At 40.9% G+C, this 22,196-nt stretch overlaps 1 protein-coding gene across 2 annotated transcripts in view; it reads left to right on the top strand.

Moving 5' to 3' along the window:
* Slc5a8 (solute carrier family 5 member 8) overlaps positions 1–22,196 on the top strand; it is a 74,015-nt gene that overhangs the window by 33,871 nt on the left and 17,948 nt on the right. For both annotated transcript variants that reach the window (XM_048418689.3, XM_048418688.3), the window contains exons 2-7: positions 2,871–2,936; positions 5,323–5,374; positions 15,165–15,232; positions 16,166–16,320; positions 19,608–19,748; positions 20,913–21,042. In XM_048418689.3, coding sequence (XP_048274646.3) covers positions 2,871–2,936; positions 5,323–5,374; positions 15,165–15,232; positions 16,166–16,320; positions 19,608–19,748; positions 20,913–21,042 — 612 coding nt within the window. The remainder of the gene's footprint in view (positions 1–2,870; positions 2,937–5,322; positions 5,375–15,164; positions 15,233–16,165; positions 16,321–19,607; positions 19,749–20,912; positions 21,043–22,196) is intronic.

The following is a 22,196-nucleotide window of genomic DNA, read 5'->3' as shown; positions in this document are numbered from 1 at the left end:
ATTCTGGCTGCAAGGGGCAAAAAGCCAATGTTTGCTGAATGTTTAATTCACGCCGGGCACCAGGCTGCATGTTTAACACATGTTATCTGACTCAACGCTCAACCAAATTCTTGCAAGGGTATGCTCAAAGCCATGGTTTTCAGATGGAAAGCCTCAGAGCAAGTTAAGCCAGTGAGGGAGAGGAAGGAATAAGGATCCAGGCCAAACCACTTACCGGCTGCCTCTGGAGGCTCCGGTGAGTTGGGTATGACCCCGAGCAGGATTTATGCCAGCTCAGGGAGAACCGAGGAAGAAGTCATAAAGGACCCTTGAACTTCACAGGGTGTTGCTGTCCTGCTAATGGTGTCGGGTGTCAGAGAGAAGGAGGTCGAGCAGCTTGCTGGACCAGTTAATTCAACTAGTCATGGCAGAGGATTTCTTGGGGGGAATGCTTTGTTCTGTTGAGGACATCTGTGTAGATACATTGTCCAACATATGAGTAATGGCCACCTTCATATTCTTGCTCAAATATGAACTGTCTCTAAGTTTCCATTTCTGTAGCCCAACTTGGTGGGCCACAGGCATTTTTACTCTATTGCTGCTGTTAGAATATAGGTCGGATAGGTGTTTAACGATGTCCAGACCCACAGATAGACAGGAAGCCTATTGCAGGGATCCAGTGCAATCAATTAATAGTGTCTTTGGGATCACCCAGGCTCTACTCTTACTTATTTATGTACATCAACTGAAGCTTTCATATCTCCAAGTTATTCTGAGTTCCAAGGATGAGGGAAGATCTCTGTTCACTGTAGGTACCTATTATTCTGTAGTTTTGCTTGTGAACTCTGTCCTCTAAGCCTACTGCAATGGGACCGGGGTTTCTTGTTAGGTTCCTATGTATTTCCTCTGAAATCTAGTAAAGGATCATGGCTTCTCGGTTCTGTCTTCAGTTGGTTTTGTGTGAGCATAGACATATTGGTCAGCTGATTTGGGGGACAACTTTAAGTGTAAAAACTTTCAAGTTATTTGGTTCAGCTCGCTCCATTTTTCTCTGACACAGTCTCTTAAGCCTGGTGTGGTCCCCAGCCACTGCACACATGAACCTAGAAAAGGCAAAAGGTTTCTCTAACTATTCATGCTCACTCACGCGCATTACAGATTTACTAAAAAAAATTCTTCAAAAATAACACCAGTCTGTTTCTAGTTTCCAGAAACTTCACTCCCCAGAATGTCTTCCAGAATACCCTACCACGATTTTGATATAATTCACAAGATTCATGGCTCTTTGATCCCACTAATCTTTGCATCTTTCTCTTTGACAGTTTACATCCCCTTATCTGTTTCTATCACTGGATACACTCCCTTGAGAAACAAAAGAGAGAAATAATTTCGCGTATGGCCCTCCGTTTAAACACAAGGAACCTGAGCTTGAGAACGTGATGGCCTCAATCTCCTAAGTCAGGCATGGGACTGGTCTGGAGCTGAAACTCTGCTGCAGATGCCTTGCCCTGGATTGGACGTTTGCCACCCGCCAGTTGTCTTTGAAGGGCTTGTTGTCCATGCACCACATACTGACTGCATTTTAAATTTGTGGTCAGATTATTAATTTATCAATGTGGTTACAGCCACAGATTCTGTGGATCAAAGTTTCCGAGCTTCTGTGTCCCATCCCTGACAGCGATTAGGTCACAAGCTCGGTCCTCATCGCTAACATGGTTCCTGCTTCCCAAGGTACACAGGAAGTAAGTGCCAGTTGTGACTGTGGAGCAATACTACCCATATGTCTTTCCATTTGCTGATTAGCTAATGGCCATTTCTCCTCCTCCGCATGCTCCTCTGTCTTCCCCCCTTTTACACAGCAAGGCTGGTAGACTTTGATTTCTTTCTATTTGCGCTAATAAGACTTAAGTTAAATAGTACCTTGACCTTCAGCTCCAAAATTTTGATTCTAACTCCATAATTATTATTCTATTTATAATAAACAGACCATATTATAAGCTATAGTAGATTTCAAGGAAAGTGGGTAAAAGTGGCAGGGGATCAAAAGTACAAGACCAGCCTGGTCTATACAGTAAGACCTTGTCTCAGAGACAGAACAAAACAAGACAAAGCAACAACAAAAACCTTGACCTAGGTGATTTAAGTTCGCACGCACGCACGCACGCTCGCACGCACGCACGCCCACGATGGCAGAGGAAGGAGTTTGAAGGAAGCGTGGTCACAGAACAACATGAGAGGTGGAATAAGCAATTCCTGGAAATGACAGAGCCCCAACAGCTTTTTCGGTCCTTAAGGTCAGGATCAGTCTGTGCCAACCCAATCCCTTCGCAGTTAAACAGCATCCACTGGAAGGAGAAGGTGATTGGCTGTACTGGGGTCATGTGATTTTCTCTTGTCCAGGAAAAGGCAGGGCGGCTCGTGCAGATTTCCACCCAGAGACAGAAAGAGGTTTGATTTCCCCATCGAATCAAAGGAAATGCCAAGAGGAAGGAAGAAACAATAGATTGCATGGTCTTTAAAGAAAAACAAAACAAAACAAAACACCAGACTGGACTGTAATTCCATTTCTGTGCTACATTTTCCAACTTTTCCTGGCCAAACTGGGGGTGAAGAGCAGACTGATGATGACTGAGAGGGGCATCACGAGGGAGTCTTCATGCACTGGGTGTGTGAGAGGATTGTGTAACTCTTTATGTCTATTAAAAGTCACTGAGTTGTAGCCTAAAGCACCAGTTTTGCACCATGCAAGTAAAAGCCATTTTAGTGAAGCAAAAACAGAGAATGCAAATCAGTGCGACGTTCCTTTAAGTATCTCGCCCTTTATTTCCTGGGCCAATATAAAATGTGTTTAGAAGAGTCACGCCCCTGTTTTTCGATTTTTTTGGCTACAGTATTTGGAACTTCGATTTAATCGGTTCATCCGTCTCTGCGGGACCGTCCTCTTCATCGTCCAGACGGTGAGTACCTCACCATTAATTTACTTCCTCTTCTGTCGTCTAGAATATTTTTGTCCTTGGCACTCCCTGGGAGAGCTTTGCTTGAGAAATACATGAAAGATAAAATGGGGGTGATTACAATAGGAGGGAATGAAAAAGAAAAAAACAAACCCCAAACACACTTGGCATCACAAAGAACGGAACCTGGAGATCCCTAAGCTGTATTTCAGCTGAGACATTACTTCCTGGAAAAACGAATACTGTCTTGGTCAAGGAATGGATATGGAGTTTTAGGAAATTATTCTTTCTAGCCCTCCCCACCTGGCCCAGACTGACAGTGAGCGCCTTATTTAAGGGACAGAAAGACTTGAGGGAGCTACATTGGCTGACCAGAGGGATTCTCATATCAGGAAAACAAGATTTGAATTTCTCGGTCCTTTTGCAGCTACTTGAATCACACACACACACACACACACACACACACGCACACGCACACGCACACGCACACACAATCTGACAGGGACACTTTAGGGAACAATGTTGTATAAAATGTACTTTATGAATAAATCAGCATTCTTTAAAAACTTGAGCTTGCCGGGCGGTAGTGGTGCACACCTTTAATCCCAGCACTTGGGAAGCAGAGGCAGGCGAATCTCTGTGAGTTTGAGGCCAGCCTGGTCTACAAGAGCTAGTTGCAGGATAGGCTTCAAAGCTACAGAGAAACCCTGTCTCAAAAACTCAAACAAAAACAAAAACAAAACAAACCAAAACAAAAAATAAACCAAAACAAAAACCCTTGAGCTCTTAGACCCAATTGGAGCAGTCCAGTGAGTCTAAAGGAGAATCCCAAACTTTAAAAGAGAGTTTAAGACACATGCACAATCTAGTCATCACGAATATGCAAATGTAGACATGACTGATGAGCAAGAATGGGAAGCCATGGCTTGCCAAATAGTACGGATATGCGTCACCACGCTGATGCTCCGGTGGGAAGCCCTGGAGGGTGTTCATGGTCACTACCATGTTTGTCTCCATCCCTCTCCTTCCGCAGCCGAGCATTTAGGTTTGGATTTAGTAAAGGAGGTCAACGATGTGCGTTTCTCGGGTCAAAAGCTGCTTAAGCATTTGCTCCAGAGAGCTGTGAGACAGAGTGCCCTTTCCCGTCTTATATCTTGGTTTTGTTTTCTATCTTCGTACATTTCATGAGGTCTTAGCGCTTGCAGTGTGGAAGGCAGGTAGTTATGGGATCTGGTGGAGAGTCTGGTATCTAAGGCAACTTGCTTGTATGTATTAACTGTCTAGAGCAATGATTCTCAACCTGTGGGTGGGAGTCGCATATCAGATAGCCTGCATATCAGATATGTACATTATGATTCATAACTAGGAAAGCTACAGTTTTGAGGTAGCAACGAAAAGAATTTTATGACTAGGGTCATCACAACACAAGGAGATAGATTAAAGGGTCACAGTATTAGAAAGATTGAGAACCACTGGTCTAGACCCTCTCTCTATGTTCGTGTTAAAAATTCCTACATGCACAAGAAGGGGCAGTCGTTAGGAAGACAGCCTGTCACATTTCAGATCTTCAACATGAATGGACTAATTACTACAGAAGCTAATTCACTACTTTTCCAAACAAGGGTGGGGGGCGTTAGCACATCCTTTTTGAAGGATAGGTTCCATGTAGGATAATTAAGCATTCAATTAGCATATGCTATGTTTTTGTAAGGTTGCTTGGAGTTAGCTGCTGTAGAAGAATGCAATGATATTTGGAGAAACAGATAATTTTTCTTAACTATTGTACACAAGGCCAATAAATATTTGTTTAATATATGAGTGGCAAGTGATTCTGTTATATAGAGTCATGTGATTATAATGTTTGAAAGGTTTCATAAATTTTAGTGCAAATTTACACTTCTGTCTTAATTAGTTTAAAAACTGCAGTTTTCAAAAACTCTACTTTGAAAGAAAGCATTTAAATGGTTGGTTTGTGGCTCCTCTGTTGACGGCTTATCGCATTTGCAGAAGACTCTGGATTCTATCCCCAGCATTGAAAAAGAAAATGGTGATTAGCAGTATTTGAAGGCCTATAATTAAGAGACCAACCTATTATTCTTTCTTTGTAGTTAAGTATTTTAAACCTATGAAAATTGAGTTTAAGCTTTAGGTGGTGGATCAATAAATGTATCTTTTTTACTAATTACCACACTTTAACAAAAGGTCTTCAGAAAATTTTTTTATGATATTTAGCCACACTGTAGACAGAAAAGAAAAAAATCAATTTTATTTAAGTATATCCATGTTATAATAACACATTAAATATGTTGAAAAGGATCAATTCATAATTGATTTTATAATTCTCATATGTACTTCATATTACTCATTGTTTTCCTTCTCTCCTCACTAGATTCTGTATACTGGAATTGTTATTTATGCCCCTGCCCTGGCTTTGAATCAAGGTACATTTATTTATTTTTATTTATTTATTTTTTTAGTTTTAAACCGATTGGCCCATTAGCTCAGGCTTTTCTTATTAACTCTTACAACTTATTATTCTTCTCTATGTTAGCCACGTGGCTTGGTACCTTATTCGGTGAGGCAGTCACATCTTGCTTCCTCTGTGTCTGGATCACTACTGCAGACTGTGCTTCCCTCTCCAAGAATTCTCCTTGCCCTGCCTCTACTTCCTGTCTGGCTATTGACCAATCAGCATTTATTAACCAAGTACAAGAAACAAATCTTTACAGGGTAAAGCCATTGTCCCACAGAACTCTGAATCTAATATCCTTTGTTTAGCTTTTTATCCAGACCATTATCTATAATGTTGTAACCAACACTCTAAACAAAGATAAATATCCATAATCCATTTTTGGGGGGAATGTGGGCATAGTTTTCCAGGCTACTTCCTGCTGATTGGGGGCACTGATAATCTCATGGGGACCTAAGGAAAATTTAGAATTTTGGTCAAGTTGTGACTAGAGTATCCTGTGAGGATCTATCCTGTTGATCATCTCAGGCAGCAGTCTTGTATCTGTTCTGGATGTAGAACTCAGACATCTGGGCCATCAGCTCTTATAGGAGATTTCTCAGGTGGTCTTTCTTGATCAAACCTGATTTTTCTTAACTCAGAATGAATCCACAGCCTCTCATTTCCTGTGGAAACAAAAACAAAACCTCTTCTCCAAAATAACATACCTTTTGACTTCAGCTTTGACGTCAAGGTATTTTCAAAATACTTATATTTTATTAATCCAGCAACATTTATATTCAAATGTCTTTTAGCAGCTGTTGTTCCTTCCTCAGCTGTCAAGCAATTCAAAGACAACACAATAATATACAGTATCCAGATTCTCTGTGTATTTTCCATTTTTTCATGGCTTTAATTTAAATTCTATTTCTTTTATTTTTATTTTTAATTTTAATATCTGGTCTCTGGTTCCTGGTCCCCTAAGCAGTGTCAGGTATCAGATCCATCTCATGGAGTGGGGCTTAGCTCAAATCAGAACTGGTTGACTAGTCCCCCAAGTTCTGTGCCATGAGTGCCCTATATTCTGCAACCAGAACACTATTATAGATACAAAGGGTTTGTGGCTGGCTTGCTGTTTATGTTTCTCTTTTGGCAGCATGTAGAGTGTGTTTCTGTACCAAAGATGTTAGAATGTAGGTTAAGTATCTATGTAGGCACCATCTCTCCGTGTTCGATGAGCTGTGCGGATGTTCTCTTTAGCAATGGGGCCTTGCTGTCAGTTTGTGGAGAGCAACCTTTTGTCTTGGCAAAAGTCTGAGTTACTGGGGATTCCCACAGGACCACTTTGGTCAACAACTCAATTAGATATAACCCAATCCAGGGACTGGAAGCTTCCTTTGGTGACAAGAGATGTCCAGTTGGGGCTCTTTCTCCCCCATGGTAATTTCATTTAGATCATCTTCATAGATAGACATATTTTAGGAAGTTTCTACTGTATTAGGTTTCCGTACTACCCTCAAATGCCCCTTCATTTTAGGTATATCTCCGTGTATTTTCTCCCTCAACCCTCTCTCTCCTCTCCCTCTCCAATTGCTCCTCTTGCTCCAGTCCTCCCATTCATAACTGACTATTTTATTTCCCTTTCCTAATGAAATCTGTCTCTACCCTCTAGTTCCTCACTCCATCCCACCCTCTTTGGTTCAGTGGATAGTAGCTTGGTTATCATTGACTTGATGGCTAATATCTGCATACATGCGAATACATACCATGTTTGTCTTTCTGGATCTGGAATACCTTACTCAGGAAAGAATATTTTCTAGTTATACCCATTTGCCTGGTAATTTCCTGATGTTGTTTGTTTAAATGGCTGAGCAATACTCCATTGTGTAAATGTACCACATCTTCTTTATCAATTCTTCTGTTGAAGAACATTTAGATTGTTTACAATTTCTGACTGTCGTAAACAGAACAGTAATGAACATGGTTAGTGAAAGGCTGAAGCATCCTGTCTTAGGGTGTTATGGCTGTGAAGAGACACCATGACCATAGCAACTCTTACAAAGGAAAACATTTAAATGGAGCTGGCTTACAGTTTACGGGTTTAGTTCATTATCACCATGGCGGGAAATGTGGTGGCATGCAGGCAGACATGATGCAGACATCAGGAGACTGTGTTCACACTAGTCATAGCTTGAGTATAATGATATCTCAAAGCCTGCCTCCACAGTGACTCACTTCTTCCAACAAGGTCACATCTCTTAATAATGCCATTTCCTATGGGCCAAGCATTGAAACACATGCATCTATGGGGGCCATACCTCTTCAAACAACCACACATCCTTTAGGTATATGCCCAAGAGTGGTATAACTAGATGCTGAGGTAGAGTCATTCCCGTCTTCCTGAGGGATTTCTATAGAAGGTGTATATAAGTGTGAAGTTCCATCAGCCCTGGAGGAGTGCTCCCCTTTCTCCATATCCTTGCCAGCATGAGCTGTCACTTGTTTCATTGATCTTGGCCATTCTGACAGGTGTCAGATGGAAACTCAAAGTCGTTTTGATTTGCATTTCCCTGGTGACTGAGGATGTTGAACATTCCTTTAAATGTTTCTCAGCCATTTGGGTTTACCCTATTGAGAATTATCTGTTTAGACCTGCATTCTACTTTTAAATTGTATTATTTCTTTATTTTTTTGCTATCTATTTTTTTTTTGAGTTCTTTGTATATTTTGGGCACTAGCCCTCCGTCAGATGTGTAGTTGGTAAAAATCTTGTCCCATCTGTAGACTGCCACTTTGTCTGAATGACAGTGTCCTTTGTCGTGCAGAAGCCTCTCGTTCCATCTTGCTGACCTTATTTTTATGCAACCCAGGACCACCCCCGGTGGGCTGTACCCGCCCACATCAACCATTAATTAAGAGATGCCCCCCCCAGACTTCCCTACAGGCTAATCTGATAGAGACATTTTTCTCAGAGGAGATTCCCTCAACCCAGGTGATTGTAGCCTCCCAGATGTCCAATTTATAAAAATCTAACCAGACAGCCCCCAGAAGTTTCTGTTCTCTGCTCAGGTTCATGATAAAAATCTGGCCTTTCTTCCCCTACTTCTAGAAATGTCCATATTGAAGTAGACAGTAGCTGTGAGATTTGACATATGAGGTTGTTCCTTGTGACTGTTGTGTTCATAAAAACCCAGGAAGGTATCCATCAATAAACTACATCTTTTCTTAGATTTGTGCTAATGAAAACAGTGAGACCAAAACAGCTTACTGAGACATCTTTGGCTATTCATAGCTTCCAAAGGGCTACGGGAAAATCTCTGGGTCCTTTGAATTCTTATCAGTTAAAGTGAGTTATCTCTAAAACTTCCTTGTCAACAGATAAGTGGTATTTGTTCATCACTTTTCATCAGTAGAGATATTTCACTGCTTACACCTACCTAAATCTCTTCTTCATCTACTCTCTTATTGATGGCCATGGGGTGCTTCTAGTTCAGGCTACTATGAATTAAAGATCCTAATAACATCTTCACACAGATTTCTATGTGTTGTTTTGCTTTTATACCTGTTTTCATTTGATCAGAATTGAAGTATATGAAGGCACTATAAACATACATCTATTCTGAACTGGGCCAGGACAAGTAGGTGTAGGCTGAAACTTAAGAGATATTGTCAAATAGCATTTCTAAACATATGTCCCATTTTACATGTCCGTTCCACAGTATCTGAGAGTTCAAGGCATCCTATATCCTTGCCAACACTAAGAATTTTTTCATGTTAAGTAGTTTTAGCATGTATTATATATTAGTGCAAACTGTGGTTTTAATTTGTTTCTCTGGTGAGTAGTTTCTTGGCTCATGAAATGATCAAAATAAACTTACTATTTAGTTCGATTTAGCAGTGGGATTTCCCTTTGGCTGTTCATGTTGTTTTGAGATAGGGTCTCATGCAGCTCATAAATATGTTATATAACTGAGGCTTGAACTCTTCGTTTTGTTTGTTATATCTTGTTCATCCTGTATGTTGGAGAGAGGTGCCCATGTGGAGGTCAGAGGGCAACTTATGGGAACCAGTTTTCTCCCCTTTGATGTGTAGGTTTGGGGGATCGAACTCAGGTCTTTAGGCTTGGTGGCAAGTTACTGTGCTCTAGTCCTGAGCTCTTAATCTTTTTGCTTCTACCAGACAAGTACTGGGGTTACATATATGCACATATATGCATCACATGTCTGGCTAGGACTTTTGTGTGATGGCATTATTATTATTATTATTATTATTATTGCTAAAAAGCTAGAATTCCTCAAGAACATGCTGCGTGGGGATAGAACTGGGCCATATGAAAGTTCTGTTTTTTAGTTTTTTTAGAGAATTTAAGATTCTGAAGCGTGATTCCCACAGCGACTGCAGCAGTTCACACCCCCATCGACAGTGACCCTGCGGTCCTCCTCTGCATGTTTGTGATAAGTTACCGTTGGTTCCCTTAATAATGTCCATTTTGAGTGGGGCAAAATGAAGTCTTGAAGTAATTTTAGTTTGTATTTCTCTGGTGATGAAGAAGGCTTAACGGTTTAAAAGAATCTTTTATTGGCATCTTAATTTCTTCTTTTGAGAACTCTCAGTTCAGTCCTTTAGTCATTTTTTTGGGGGCTGAGTTGTATGTTTTCTTGTCATTTAGTGTTTTTAAGTTGTTTTTTTTTTTTAAAGTAATTTGTGTATTTCCTGTGGGATACATAGTTGGCAAAGTTTTTCTCTCATTCTGTGGGCTATCCCTTCATTTGGTTAACTTTTCCCTTTCCCATAAAAAAAAAAAAAAGAAGGCTTTTAACTTTCTGAAGTCCCATTTGCTGACTGGGCACGTTCCTGGAGTGCCTGGAGTCCTAAGAGGAAGATCTTCCCTGGGCTGTGTCTTCCACTGTTTTCCTTGCTGCTTCTCCTGCTGTTTCAGGATATCAGACCTGGTGTTAAGTTAGGTCTTCCAGCCATCTGGAGTTGAGTTTTGTGTAGGGTGAAAAAAAATAATAGTCTAGATTCATGCTTGTAAGTCTTTTATTGATAACACTTTACATCTGTGTTCATGAAGGAACTTGTCTTTGATTTTCTTTCTGTATCTTTACTTGGTTTTGGTATTCAGGGTGACACTGACTCCACAATGCATTTGGAAGTGTCCTTTCATTTCCTGTTTGATGGAGTGACTTGGATTGGTGTTCGCGCTTCTTCAAAGGCCTCACAGAATTCTGCCCTGAATCTAGCTGGGCTTGGTCTCTTTCTAGTTGGGCCATTTTAAACACTGCTGATTCAATTTTATTGTTTGTTATGTAGATCTGTTCAAATTATTGATCTCACATTGGTTTAACGTTGGTAGGCTAAAGTTATAAAAAATGCATTTATTTGTTTTATTTTACAAACTAGTGGAATGTAAGACTTTAAGGTAGGTCTGTGATTTTCTGAATTTCATTGGTACCTGTTGTAATGCCTCACCTTTCAGCTCTCTGTCCTCACTTTAGGCCTTCTCTCTCTCTCTCTCTCTTTCTCTCTCTCTCTCGCTGAACACTTTTCCAAGTATTTATTGGTCATTTGTACTTTTCAATTTGAGAACTGTCTACTTAATTCATTAGCTATTTTTTTTATTATTAATTTGGAGGCTATCTTAGTTAGGATTGATATTGCTGTAATGATCCACCATGACCAACAGAAATTAGGGGAGGAAGGGATTTACATGGCTTACATAGTCTGAATCACAAGTCACTGAGGGAAGTCAAGGCAGAAACTCAAACTGGGTGGGAACCTGGATGCAGAAGCTGATGTAGAGGCTGTGGAGGAGTGTTGTTCTTCATGGCTGGCTCATCCTGCTTTCTTATAGAACCCAGCACCGCAGGCCCAGGGTGGCTCCACCCACAGTGGGCTGAGCCTTCCCCCATCAATCACTAATTAAGTAATGCTCTACAGTTTTGCCTGCAGCTTGATCTTATGGAGGCATTTCCCCAATTAAGGTTCCCTCCTCTGAGATGTTCCACAGTTTGTGTCAAGTTGACACAAAGCTAGCCAGAACGGATGATTTGGGTTTTTGATATTTAATTCTTTTTTTTTTCTATTAGTAATTTTATTAAATTATAAAAAGTTTCCATTTACGCCCCTCCTCCCAACGCCCTCCCACTCCCCCCCTCCCTCTCCTCCTCCCTCTTTGTCCCCAAGGGAAGTCAGGGTCTCCTGCCCTGTGGGAAGTCCAAGTTCCTCCCCCCTCACTCCAGGTCCAGGAAGGTGAGCATCCAAACAGACTGGATCCCAAAAATCCAGTATATGCAGAGGAAACCAGTCCCAGTGTCATTGTCAATGGCTTCTCGGAAAGACTGCAGGCCAGCCACATTCAGAAAATCCAACCACATTCAGAGAATCTGGTTGGATCACATGCTCGTTCAGTCACGGTCCATCTGGCCTTGGTAAACTCTCATTAGATCCGACCCCTTGTATCAGTGGGTGATAGTATCCCTCGCAGTCCTTCGTCATTTTCTTCCTCCTTTTGCTCCTCGTTTGGAACTTGGGGGGCTCAGTTCGGTGCTCCAACGCGGGCCTCCATCTGTATCGTCATCCAACGCCAGTTGAGGGATCTATGGTGATAAGCAAAATATTCATCAGTATGGTCACGGGCCAAGGCTGGTTCAGGCACCCCCTCCTCTGTCCAGAGAACAATCTGGGGATCTCTCCTTGGACCTGGGATCCCATATATAATCAAGTTTCCTGTAAACTCTAATATGACTCCCTTAGTTGAAATATATTCTTCCTACAGCTGATAAACACCTTTAGTAACGTGGCAGGATACAAGATCAACTCCAAAAAATCAGTGGCCTTCCTATACACAAAGGATAAAGAAGCAGAGAGGGAAATCAGAGAAACATCACCTTTCATGATAGCCACAAATAGCATAAAATATCTTGGGGTTACTCTAACCAAGGAAGTGAAAGACCTATTTGACAAAAACTTTAAGTCTTTGAAGAAAGAAATTGAGGAGGATACCAGAAAATGGAAAGACCTCCCCTGCTCTTGGATTGGGAGAATCAACATAGTAAAAATGGCAATTCTACCAAAAGCAATCTATAGATTCAATGCAATCCCCATCAAAATCCCATCAAACTTCTTCACAGACCTTGAGAGAACAATAATCAAGTTTATATGGCAAAACAAAAAACCCAGGATAGCCAAAACAATCTTATACAATAAAGGAACTTCAGGAGGCATTACCATCCCTGACTTCAAACTCTATTATAGAGCTACAGTATTGAAAACAGCTTGGTATTGGCATAAGAACAGAGAAATCGACCTTTGGAATCGAATAGAAGACCCGGATATTAACCCACAAACCTATGAGCACCTAATTTTTGACAAGGGAGCTAAAGGTATACAATGGAAGAAGGAAAGCATCTTTAACAAATGGTGCTGGCATAACTGGATGTCAACCTGTAAAAAAATGAAAGTAGATCCATATCTATCACCATGCACAAAAATCAAGTCCAAATGGATTAAAGACATCAACATTAATCCGTCCACTTTGAACCTGATAGAAGAGAAAGTGGGAAGTAGTCTACAAGATATAGGCACAGGAGTCCTCTTCCTAAGTAGGACCCCAGCAGCACAGATATTTAATTCTTAATAGTTCTTTATATATTCTAGACTTTAATTCCCTGTGGAATTTATTGTCGAGAAAGACTTCTTTTGTCCCTATTCTGTAGGCAACCACTTTGCTTTGCTGATTATATGGGTTTCTGTGCAGACCCCATTAGTCAATTTTGGGGTTTATCTCCCACAGTCCTTTTCCGAAAGTCCTTGTCTATGCCGATTTCTTCAAGTGTTTTATTATAGCATTTCAGGTTTTACATTAAAATATCACCCATTTTTATTTCTATTTCTTTATTGTTCATGATGAGACATATGGATCTAGTTTCACTTTTTAAAAAAATATCTATTTATTATTTTATGTGTATGAGTGTTTTGCTCATACGTATGTCTGTGTACCATGTGCATGCCTGGTGCCTGTGGAGGTCGGAAAGAGATATCGGATGCCCTGGAACTGGAGTTATGGATGGTTGATGGTTGTGAGCCACTATGTGGATGCAGGGAATCAAACCTGGGTCCCCTGTGAGAGTAACAAGTGATCTTGACCCCTGAGCCCACTCTTCAACACTCCCCCAGCCCTAGTTTGATTCTTGTACCTGTGACTATCCAGTTCTCAAGCACCATTTGTTGAAGAAGCTATATTTTCTAACATGTTTCTGATGCCTTTGCCAAATATTAGGTGGCTGTATTTGTATGAGCTCCTTCCCGGGGTCCTGTTCTAGCACACTGTTCTGTGTACCTGATTTTCTTTTAGTATAATTTGCTTTAGTTCCTATGGCAAACATAAGATAAATCCAACAAAAGGTAATACCAAATAAACTCTAAGTTTAGAAAGTGCAATAAAGTAAAAAAAAAAATAGTAAAAGTAAAGCATAAAGAAAAAAACGGGTGGAGCACAAGGAGCCAAAAGTTAGAAAATAAATACTAGACTGACTTTAGTTTTGGATCTCGGAGGCTGCCAGCTGTGCGGGTACTCAAGTTCTGGACTTCTGTATCCTGTGAGTTATGCTGCGGTTGCATCTGTATCCAAGCATCCAATGTCTGCCCACTTTTTTTTTTTTTTTTTTTTTTTTTTTTTTTTTTTTTTTTTTTTTTTTTATGCCCGGGACCTCTGCAGACCACACTTAGCTTTTTTAGTCTGTAGGCCAAGCAGCTTCTCCACAGTTCTGGGGACTCCTCAGTTTGAATCTTCTTCCAGTGTTTCCTAAGTTCTCAGTGTTTCTTATAAACAGCACCTGGAGAGTTTGTAATTTCCCAGCTGCAGATCAAATTTTGGAGCTATCTTCTAGGTAATAGGGAACGTTTGAGGCTTCTTGGCTGTTAGCCCTTATTGCACATTACATACTAATTTTGTAATTCTCTCTTCATTGATTAGATAGGCCGCACCTAAGGAGGAGGTTCCTTTGCTTGACTATTTAATTACTCTGAAATGTCATTTGTATAGGAATGGCAGGGCAGTTGTATGGTCCCCCCCCCCTTACTTGTTAGTTTTGAAAGTAACAACTTGCATGTCTGAGGGTATTGTTCAGTTCTTAGTTTTTAATTTCAGGAGGTCCTTAACTTTACCTTTTCCAATTGTGTAGACTATATAATGGTTCCAAAGTCAAATCTATAAATAGGAATATATTTGAAAAAGTCTAACATAGCTTTCTCCCTTCTGTCCTGTTTATCCTTTATATATTATAGGTAACTTTTTTTCTGTTGGCTTTTATTTATCCTTCCATTAAAAATATGTCCCTCCACTTCTTAGAAAACTGGTAGCAAATAATAGACTTTTCTACCTCGACTCTTATCTTAAAAACACACATTTCAAGGTCTGATGAAATAGCATATTTATGTGAACCAATAGGAAGGTATGGGAGCTCCGCTTTGAGCCTATTCAGTTTGATGAACTACTTCCCAGAATCAAGCAGTTTCTTAACTTAATTACAATATAAATCCTTTTCTATGTGTTTCATTTAGCCAGTGTTGCATCTATGGTGTCTGTGACTATAAACAAGCAAGATGTCTGTTGAACTTCACAAATACGATTTTCTGCGTCATTTATCTTGGGGACATTGAGACCTGAGTCTAGTTTTAAGCGCGCCAGTATAGAGCTAGGTGCCTCCCTGGTCGTTCTTGAGAAATACTTTCATTATGCACACTTCACAGCTGAACACGTGTTCTCTTTTCTTCTGCAGTTACAGGATTTGATCTGTGGGGCGCAGTGGTGGCGACTGGGGTGGTCTGCACGTTCTACTGCACACTGGTATGTGAAGGGTGTCCTCCCCCTCCCCTCGCATTGCAGAAGTGGAAGTTCAAGGAGTCCTGCTGACTGCTCAGACTTACCCTTTTTCTCTGGGCTTCTCACAGTACAACATTTTTGTGAGGAACATTTGGTCCTCAGATATGGATTACAAACGAAATTCTCCTTTCATCTGAACCATGGCGCAGGTCCCTGTTTTTAATCTCTTGATTCTTGATTACGGTTTCCAAAATATTATAGACGTGTTCATATCATACCTCAGCATAGAGACTTGAGATAATGATCTATTAACTATAGACACAGGTGACAAAATACGTGTGTCAGCCGTCAAGACGCGACGCTGCTTTATTGTGGAGGCAGGTGCTTTGCAGCAATGCAAATTTATGTGATCTTTGATAGTTTCTTTATTAACCTTTTATTTTGCTCAATCATCTAGGAAGCAAGAGCCTTGTGTAGAGCCTATTTAAACCCAGGCCATAGAGGCTGCAGAGAAACATGTGTGGCAGTGGCTAGCATGCAACCATTTTAGTGTCTTGACAGACAATATGGGTATCTGGTACAAACACAATGACTTTTACAATTGAACTGTGAATTGTTTCTCCAACGCCCTCCTCACCCCACTTCCCTCCGTCCAGAGTTTCTATCTGGCCACATTCAATAGACCATGTATAGCTTTCTCCTCTCCTCCTTTTCCCTAGACCATTTTCTGGCCTGGGAGGATCTTCCATCTTTGCCTCTGCCTGTGCTTGAGGGATGGGTTAAATATTTTCTTCTCTATAAATGTTCTTTCAGCACGACCATCTCCTATGAGTGAGTGACCTTCTTGAGCAAGCTCCATGTTTTGTCATTTTTGTCTAACATGGCACATTCACATTTAGACAGATATCCAATCACATCTCATAGAAGTATTAATCCTAACACATTTTCTTCTCAAAGGGTGGTCTTAAAGCGGTGGTCTGGACAGATGTTTTTCAAGTTGGGATCATGGTGGCTGGATTTGCATCCGTGATCATCCAGGCTACTATAACTCAAGACGGTATCAATACAATTTTGAGTGAGGCCTCCAGCGGAGGCAGATTAAACTTCTGGAAGTAAGTTGCTGTTTACCTTCTGGTTAATAAAATGCATCTTTTGTTTTCTCTGTAACACATAGTTTTATTGGACTAGAAAGTTTTTAACTGGAAAATAAATAAGTTACTAGGGGTGTGGCCTGTAATATTAAAGTTGGGCAGTAAGTGTCTGGGGATTTTTGCCAGTTTTTTGAGGGGTTAAAGGCAACTGATGCCATTGGGGTCATATGGTATTGTGATGTTTCTTTCTTCAGAGAAGGACATTAGAGCAAAAAGCGTGTTTTCTTCCAGAGGTTAGAGTCTGGAACGGACTGGAGGAAGGGTAGGAAAAATGGCGAAAGGTGAGCAAAGGAGCCCTTATGACCCAAATGCTGAAGCACGGTGATTTCATTCGGATGATGCTTTATTTTAACAAACACGTTTTGATGTCACTCTGGAAATGTGTAGCATATTAAAATAACACATTGTTGAATAGGATTTCATGTATGGATCTCTATGCATTATTTCTTAAACACTGACCAGGTTCAGGTGGTGGTGGCCCACACCTTTAACCCTAGCAATGTGGGAGGCACGGGCAGGTGAATCTCTCTGAGTTGTGAGGCAGCCTGGTCTACAGAGTGAGTTCTAGGACAGCCAGGACTAGACAGAGAAGCCCTGTGTTGAAAAACCAAAATAAATAATTTTTTAAATTAAAATAAATACAAATAAAAATGAAAAGCTATGGCTGACGTTTCAAGTGACAGCCAGGCATAGACTAAACATGTCTAGACAATGGGAAGCCTAGCTGGCCCATCCAGAGCATATCGGACAGTCGGGGAGAATTAGGAAAACACCTTCCCCTTGGTTCAATATAATCACCTTGATGCACCATGTTCAGTGTGGAAAGAGGCTCATTTTGACCTGGACCTTATTCTCTTCTCTTTAAATAGTCCTAAGTTGAGGTTGGAAATCTTCAATCACTAGTGGAATGAAAGAATAAAAAAATCACTTAGGTGATTTTTGAAAGATGGATCTTTTGTGTCTTTTAAATATAGTCCTCTTCTTTTGAGAGAGGCCCTTTCAGAAACCAAACAGCACTACCCTGTTCCCTTGGAGGAATGCATGTCAGGGAATCATCTGCAACTGGTTGCAATACTTGCTTCTCCTTTTACTTCAAGGTTCAGCTCTGAACCCTGAGAGCTTCCAGTAGGGCTGCCTTGAGCTACGGTCCCTGCCATAGCTTGGGCAGAACAAGAAGAGACTTTTAATTGATATTTACTCAGACTATTTAATGAATAAAGCATAGTTTCTCCAAAATAAAGTCACATTGATTTTTACCAGGAGAGGGGAAATGGATCAGAGGAATTGGAAATGATCATTTTTTGTAGAAAACAGAAGAATGGATAAAGAAAATGTGGTACCTTTACACCATGAAGTACTACACAGTGGTAAAAAATAATGACATCTTGAAATTTGTATGCAAATGGATGGATCTAGAAAAGGTCATATTTAGTGAGGTAACCCAGACCCAGAAAGACAAATATTGTATGTACTCACTCATAAGTGACTTCTAGATATAAAACTAAGAAAAACCAACCTACAGTCCACAACCCCAGACAACCTAGACAACAAAGAGGACCCTAAGAGAGACATACATGGATCTACATAGGAAGGGGAAAAAGACAAGATCTCCTGAGTAAATTGGGAGTGTGGGGGCCATGGGAGAGGGTTGAAGGGGAGGGGGAGGAAAAGAGGGGAGCAGAGAAAAAAATCTATAGCTCAATAAAAACAATTAAAAGAGACATGCGCCACAACCCCCAGCTGTAAGGCATTTTCTCAATTAGTGATCAATGCAGGAGAGCCCAGCTCATTGTGGGTGGGGCCATCCCTGGGCTGGTGGTCCTGAAAAAAAGAAAGATAATATTGATTATTCTCAGTCTCTTCGGATATGCCCAGGCTGAGGGAATAGAGTGCAAAACAAATCATTTCTCTGCAGGATAACTGTCACTGTATGTTGAGAATACACACACATACACACACACACAGCTTCATACATCAATAAGAGATCCTTTCAAATAAAAATTAGGTACTTTAATAATCATATCTTTGAAGACAGCTGACCACCAAGTGATAATGAAGGACCCACTGTGTTTTAGACTTTTCCAGAATGTTCCCTATTATCCTGAAATGTGCTAAGAGGATAATTGGAAAAATGTTTTTTTTTTCTGATGGAGAAAAATGAAAAAAAGAACTAGAATCTCCGAATTGTGTTTTTTTCCTCCCTCCTTAGTTCCTTCAAAGAGCTCACTGAATCTTTGTGGCTCTTCTTTTGGTTAACGTGGTAGATAACTCTACAGGAGAAAGAGCCAGAGAGCCCAAAGCCCTTGGAATTTGACATAGGATGTCATGCCATGGGAAAAAGCAGTGGTTCTCAACCTTCCTAATGCTGTGACCCATTAATACGGTTTCTCAGGTTCTGTTGATCCCCAACCATAAAATTATTTGGTGGCCACTTCAGAGCTGTAACTTTGCTACTGCTATGAATTATAGTTGTAAGTATCTGATATGCAGGCTATTTGGTATGTGACCCACGGGTTGAGAACCACTGGGAGAGAGGCTCTCAATTTCATAATTTCCGGAAAGGGATGAGGAAAGCTTACTTTGTGGGAAGTTTTCAAGTTCATGTTTATGGGGAGATGAGTAGACGCCTTCCTTCCAGGGTGACATATGGGAGAGAGCTAAGAGGGGCTTCAGATGGAAGCGGCATTTCCTGACAGTGGCCTGTGTGCCTGCCACGAAGTGGGTGGAGACTGGTAGCATTTGCACACAGAACTGTAAGAAAGCGCGGTCATAATGATGTAATCGTTTCACAAAGTGTGTCCCGTGAGAGTGCATTGACTTCTTAAGCTTAACTGTGGCTAGACACGTGCTAGGGGAGGGATTATGTCCGCACAGTGTGCTAAATTGTATTTACTTTGGTATGATATCTATTTCCATGGTACACTTTGATCCCCTCCCCCTGGTATAGCGTGGCCAATTCGTTTTAACAGTAGTCACCTAACACTATGGGAGAGCAATTTATCTAAATGCTCGACGTGATAAGAACATGTATTTTCTCCTAACTCCATCTAAAATCCCCTGATATCTGGAAACATCATTGTCTACTTAATTGCATTTAAATGAGAACGCTTGTATTTTGACATTATAAATTCGGATGTCTTCATGTAAACCTGTGAGTGTACATGCTTGCATCTAAAGGTTTTCTAGAAGCATTTTCTTTTGTCCCTTGCAAACTATTTGTCTCTGCTTTCCTTTCCTTATTCATTCAGTTTTAATCCTAACCCTTTGCAAAGACACACGTTCTGGACCATTATCATCGGAGGGACTTTCACATGGACCACCATCTACGGGATCAACCAGTCCCAAGTGCAGAGATACATCTCCTGTAAAAACAGATTCCACGCAAAACTGTAAGCCCAACTATGGTGTATGCGTCATTGATAACGACCATTGCTCTTATGGGAATGCTTCCGTAGTCAACTTTAGTTCAATTTTAAGTCTTTTGTGTCATGAAATGCCAAAAATAAACAATGAACCAAAGGACCAGGTTTGGCTGGCATGTGGTTCTATAGTCGCACACAAAGGGTAATAGATCTTTTCAATCAAGCATTTGAAAATATTCCTGTGACTTATTAAGTAAGATGCTCTCAGCAAGTCAATGTCTCAAGAACCTATGGGAGCTAAAAAAAAAACATAAAGGAGAGCTAAACAGAAGAATGATTACCTGGCTTGCTAGAGTCCCACCAAACAACTTTATATATGTCTTTTATCATGAGGAAGTTTAGCATCCACTTAGAAAAGCGTATGCAATCTGGAAACAGTGACATGACACTGGACAGAAATGTAAGTTCCTCCAAACAATAGAAGAGTAATTATTGGAGAGTGGATGTAGTGGCATACGTTGTATTATCAGCCTCCATCATGGGTTATGATGCCCTCCAACTTGCTACCTGGACGGCATTGTACAAATTACATAATTTTGTTGAGCTTTAGTGAGTACAGGAAATGCTATGGCCATGTGGGAAGTTCGGGAGAACTCTGTGCAAATGTCCATGTAAATGTCCATTTCTGCTCTAACTAATGGGAGGCAAAGAGAGAGCTAATGGGCGAGAGAGGGAATACAAGATGTGTTTCTTGTCCTTCACGGGCAGTCCTAGACACTACTTTGGAAGGACTTTTTTTGGTTGATATAAAGATACTGACCATCTTTAGCAATTTATAATTCATTCTTTTCAAAGGAGAATGAGCCAGTAACTGCTCTAGTGCCTATTAAAATCCTTATTTTATAGTAAGAGGCTCAGGGTATTATAATTAGATACTCTTATAAAGTCATGGATGTCTGTGGATTTCAAGTAGGCGGACATATTCACTGAGAAACAGCATCCACCCGAAGGATTTCTAGATACACGGTTGGTTGATATCAAGACAATCCGACTAGAAATCATTTCTGAGAGTCAAAATGTTATGTGCACATATTAAGAATAGTCATGACATTATCCCTTGGTCTTGGATAAGTTTTCTTAGTCTTTGAGATAGGAAGTACAGCTGTCATTTGCTGGCGCCCTCTCCTTTAGGTCTCTCTACATCAACCTTGTGGGTCTCTGGGTGATCCTCACCTGCTCCATGTTCTGTGGGCTCGCCCTGTACTCCAGATACCGTGACTGCGATCCCTGGACATCTAAGAAAGTGTCGGAAATTGACCAGGTTTGGAACCACATCTTCCTCACACGTGCGCCGGTGACATGGTGTCATGCATGTCAAGCATGCATGGCGTCGGGAAGAAAAGTTCCAGTCCCTGTAGAGACCCAACAAGTGGGCACAACACGACTAGACACCTTTCACTGCTCTCAAGTGTTTGGCAAAACATGTGAAGATTTCTGGATCTAAGACTAAACTGTTCAGATACCAGGAGCAAGGTCAAGCCAGGAAAAAACTCAGGGTTGGAAGTAAAAAAAGTAAACTCAGTTAACAGAAACTAGACATGAAACACGGTACCGTAGAAGCTTGTGGGTATTGTGAGAGTACTCTCTTATAAACAGTCTTCCAGTTTTAATTAATTTGAATTTTGCATTTGTTCGTTTTATTTTATGTGAGTGAATTTTACATTTGTTCGTTTTATTTTATGTGAGTGAGTATTTTGCCTATCTATATGCTTGTGTACCACGTGCTTGCTCAGTCCGTCCAGGGGTCGGAAGAGGAAGAGGGAGTCCCTGGAACTGGAGCTGCCAGTGGTTGTGAGTCGCCGTGTGGGTGTTAGGAACAGAACCCGGGTCCTCTGGCAGAACAGCCAGTGCTCTTAACCACCGAGCCATCTCTTCAGCCCCATCTGCCAGTTTTAAATGTAGAGACCGACCAAGAAGGGAACAGTGTTTGCATCCTATGCATGAAAGATTCCGTGTCTAGAGTCTCACCATGCTTAACTTTAGCTCCACAGCACTGTGATCCCAGTTTTATAGATAACATAGTGAATCTCAGTGAGCTATCGGTTGTTTCTGTTTTGTTTTCGAGACAGGGTCTCCCTGTGTAGCTCTCGCTGTCCTGGAACTCACTCTGTAGACCAGGTTGGCCTCAAAATTACAGAGATCCACCTGCCTCCACCCTGAAAGTCCTGGGATTAAAGCAGTATGCCACTAGGCCAGACTCAGTGAGGGTTTTGATTGGCACAAGGTCACATTGCTAATAAGCAGAATTATAGTGAGAATTCATTGGGTCCTTAAATAGGCCAGACCCTCTGGTATAGGCTTTATTTACACTCTACTTTTTTCCTTTCCACCGTTAGACTCTGAAGCAAAGTATATTATTACTTTGCTTTAAGAACAAGGTTCAGGGAGGAGATGGGTAAGCAGCTGGCCAGCTGA

The sequence above is a fragment of the Myodes glareolus genome, chromosome 26 (genome assembly GCF_982192425.1).
Source record: "Myodes glareolus chromosome 26, mMyoGla1.1, whole genome shotgun sequence".
Classification (NCBI taxonomy): domain Eukaryota; kingdom Metazoa; phylum Chordata; class Mammalia; order Rodentia; family Cricetidae; genus Myodes; species Myodes glareolus.
This window is presented reverse-complemented; position numbering and strand designations above follow the sequence as displayed.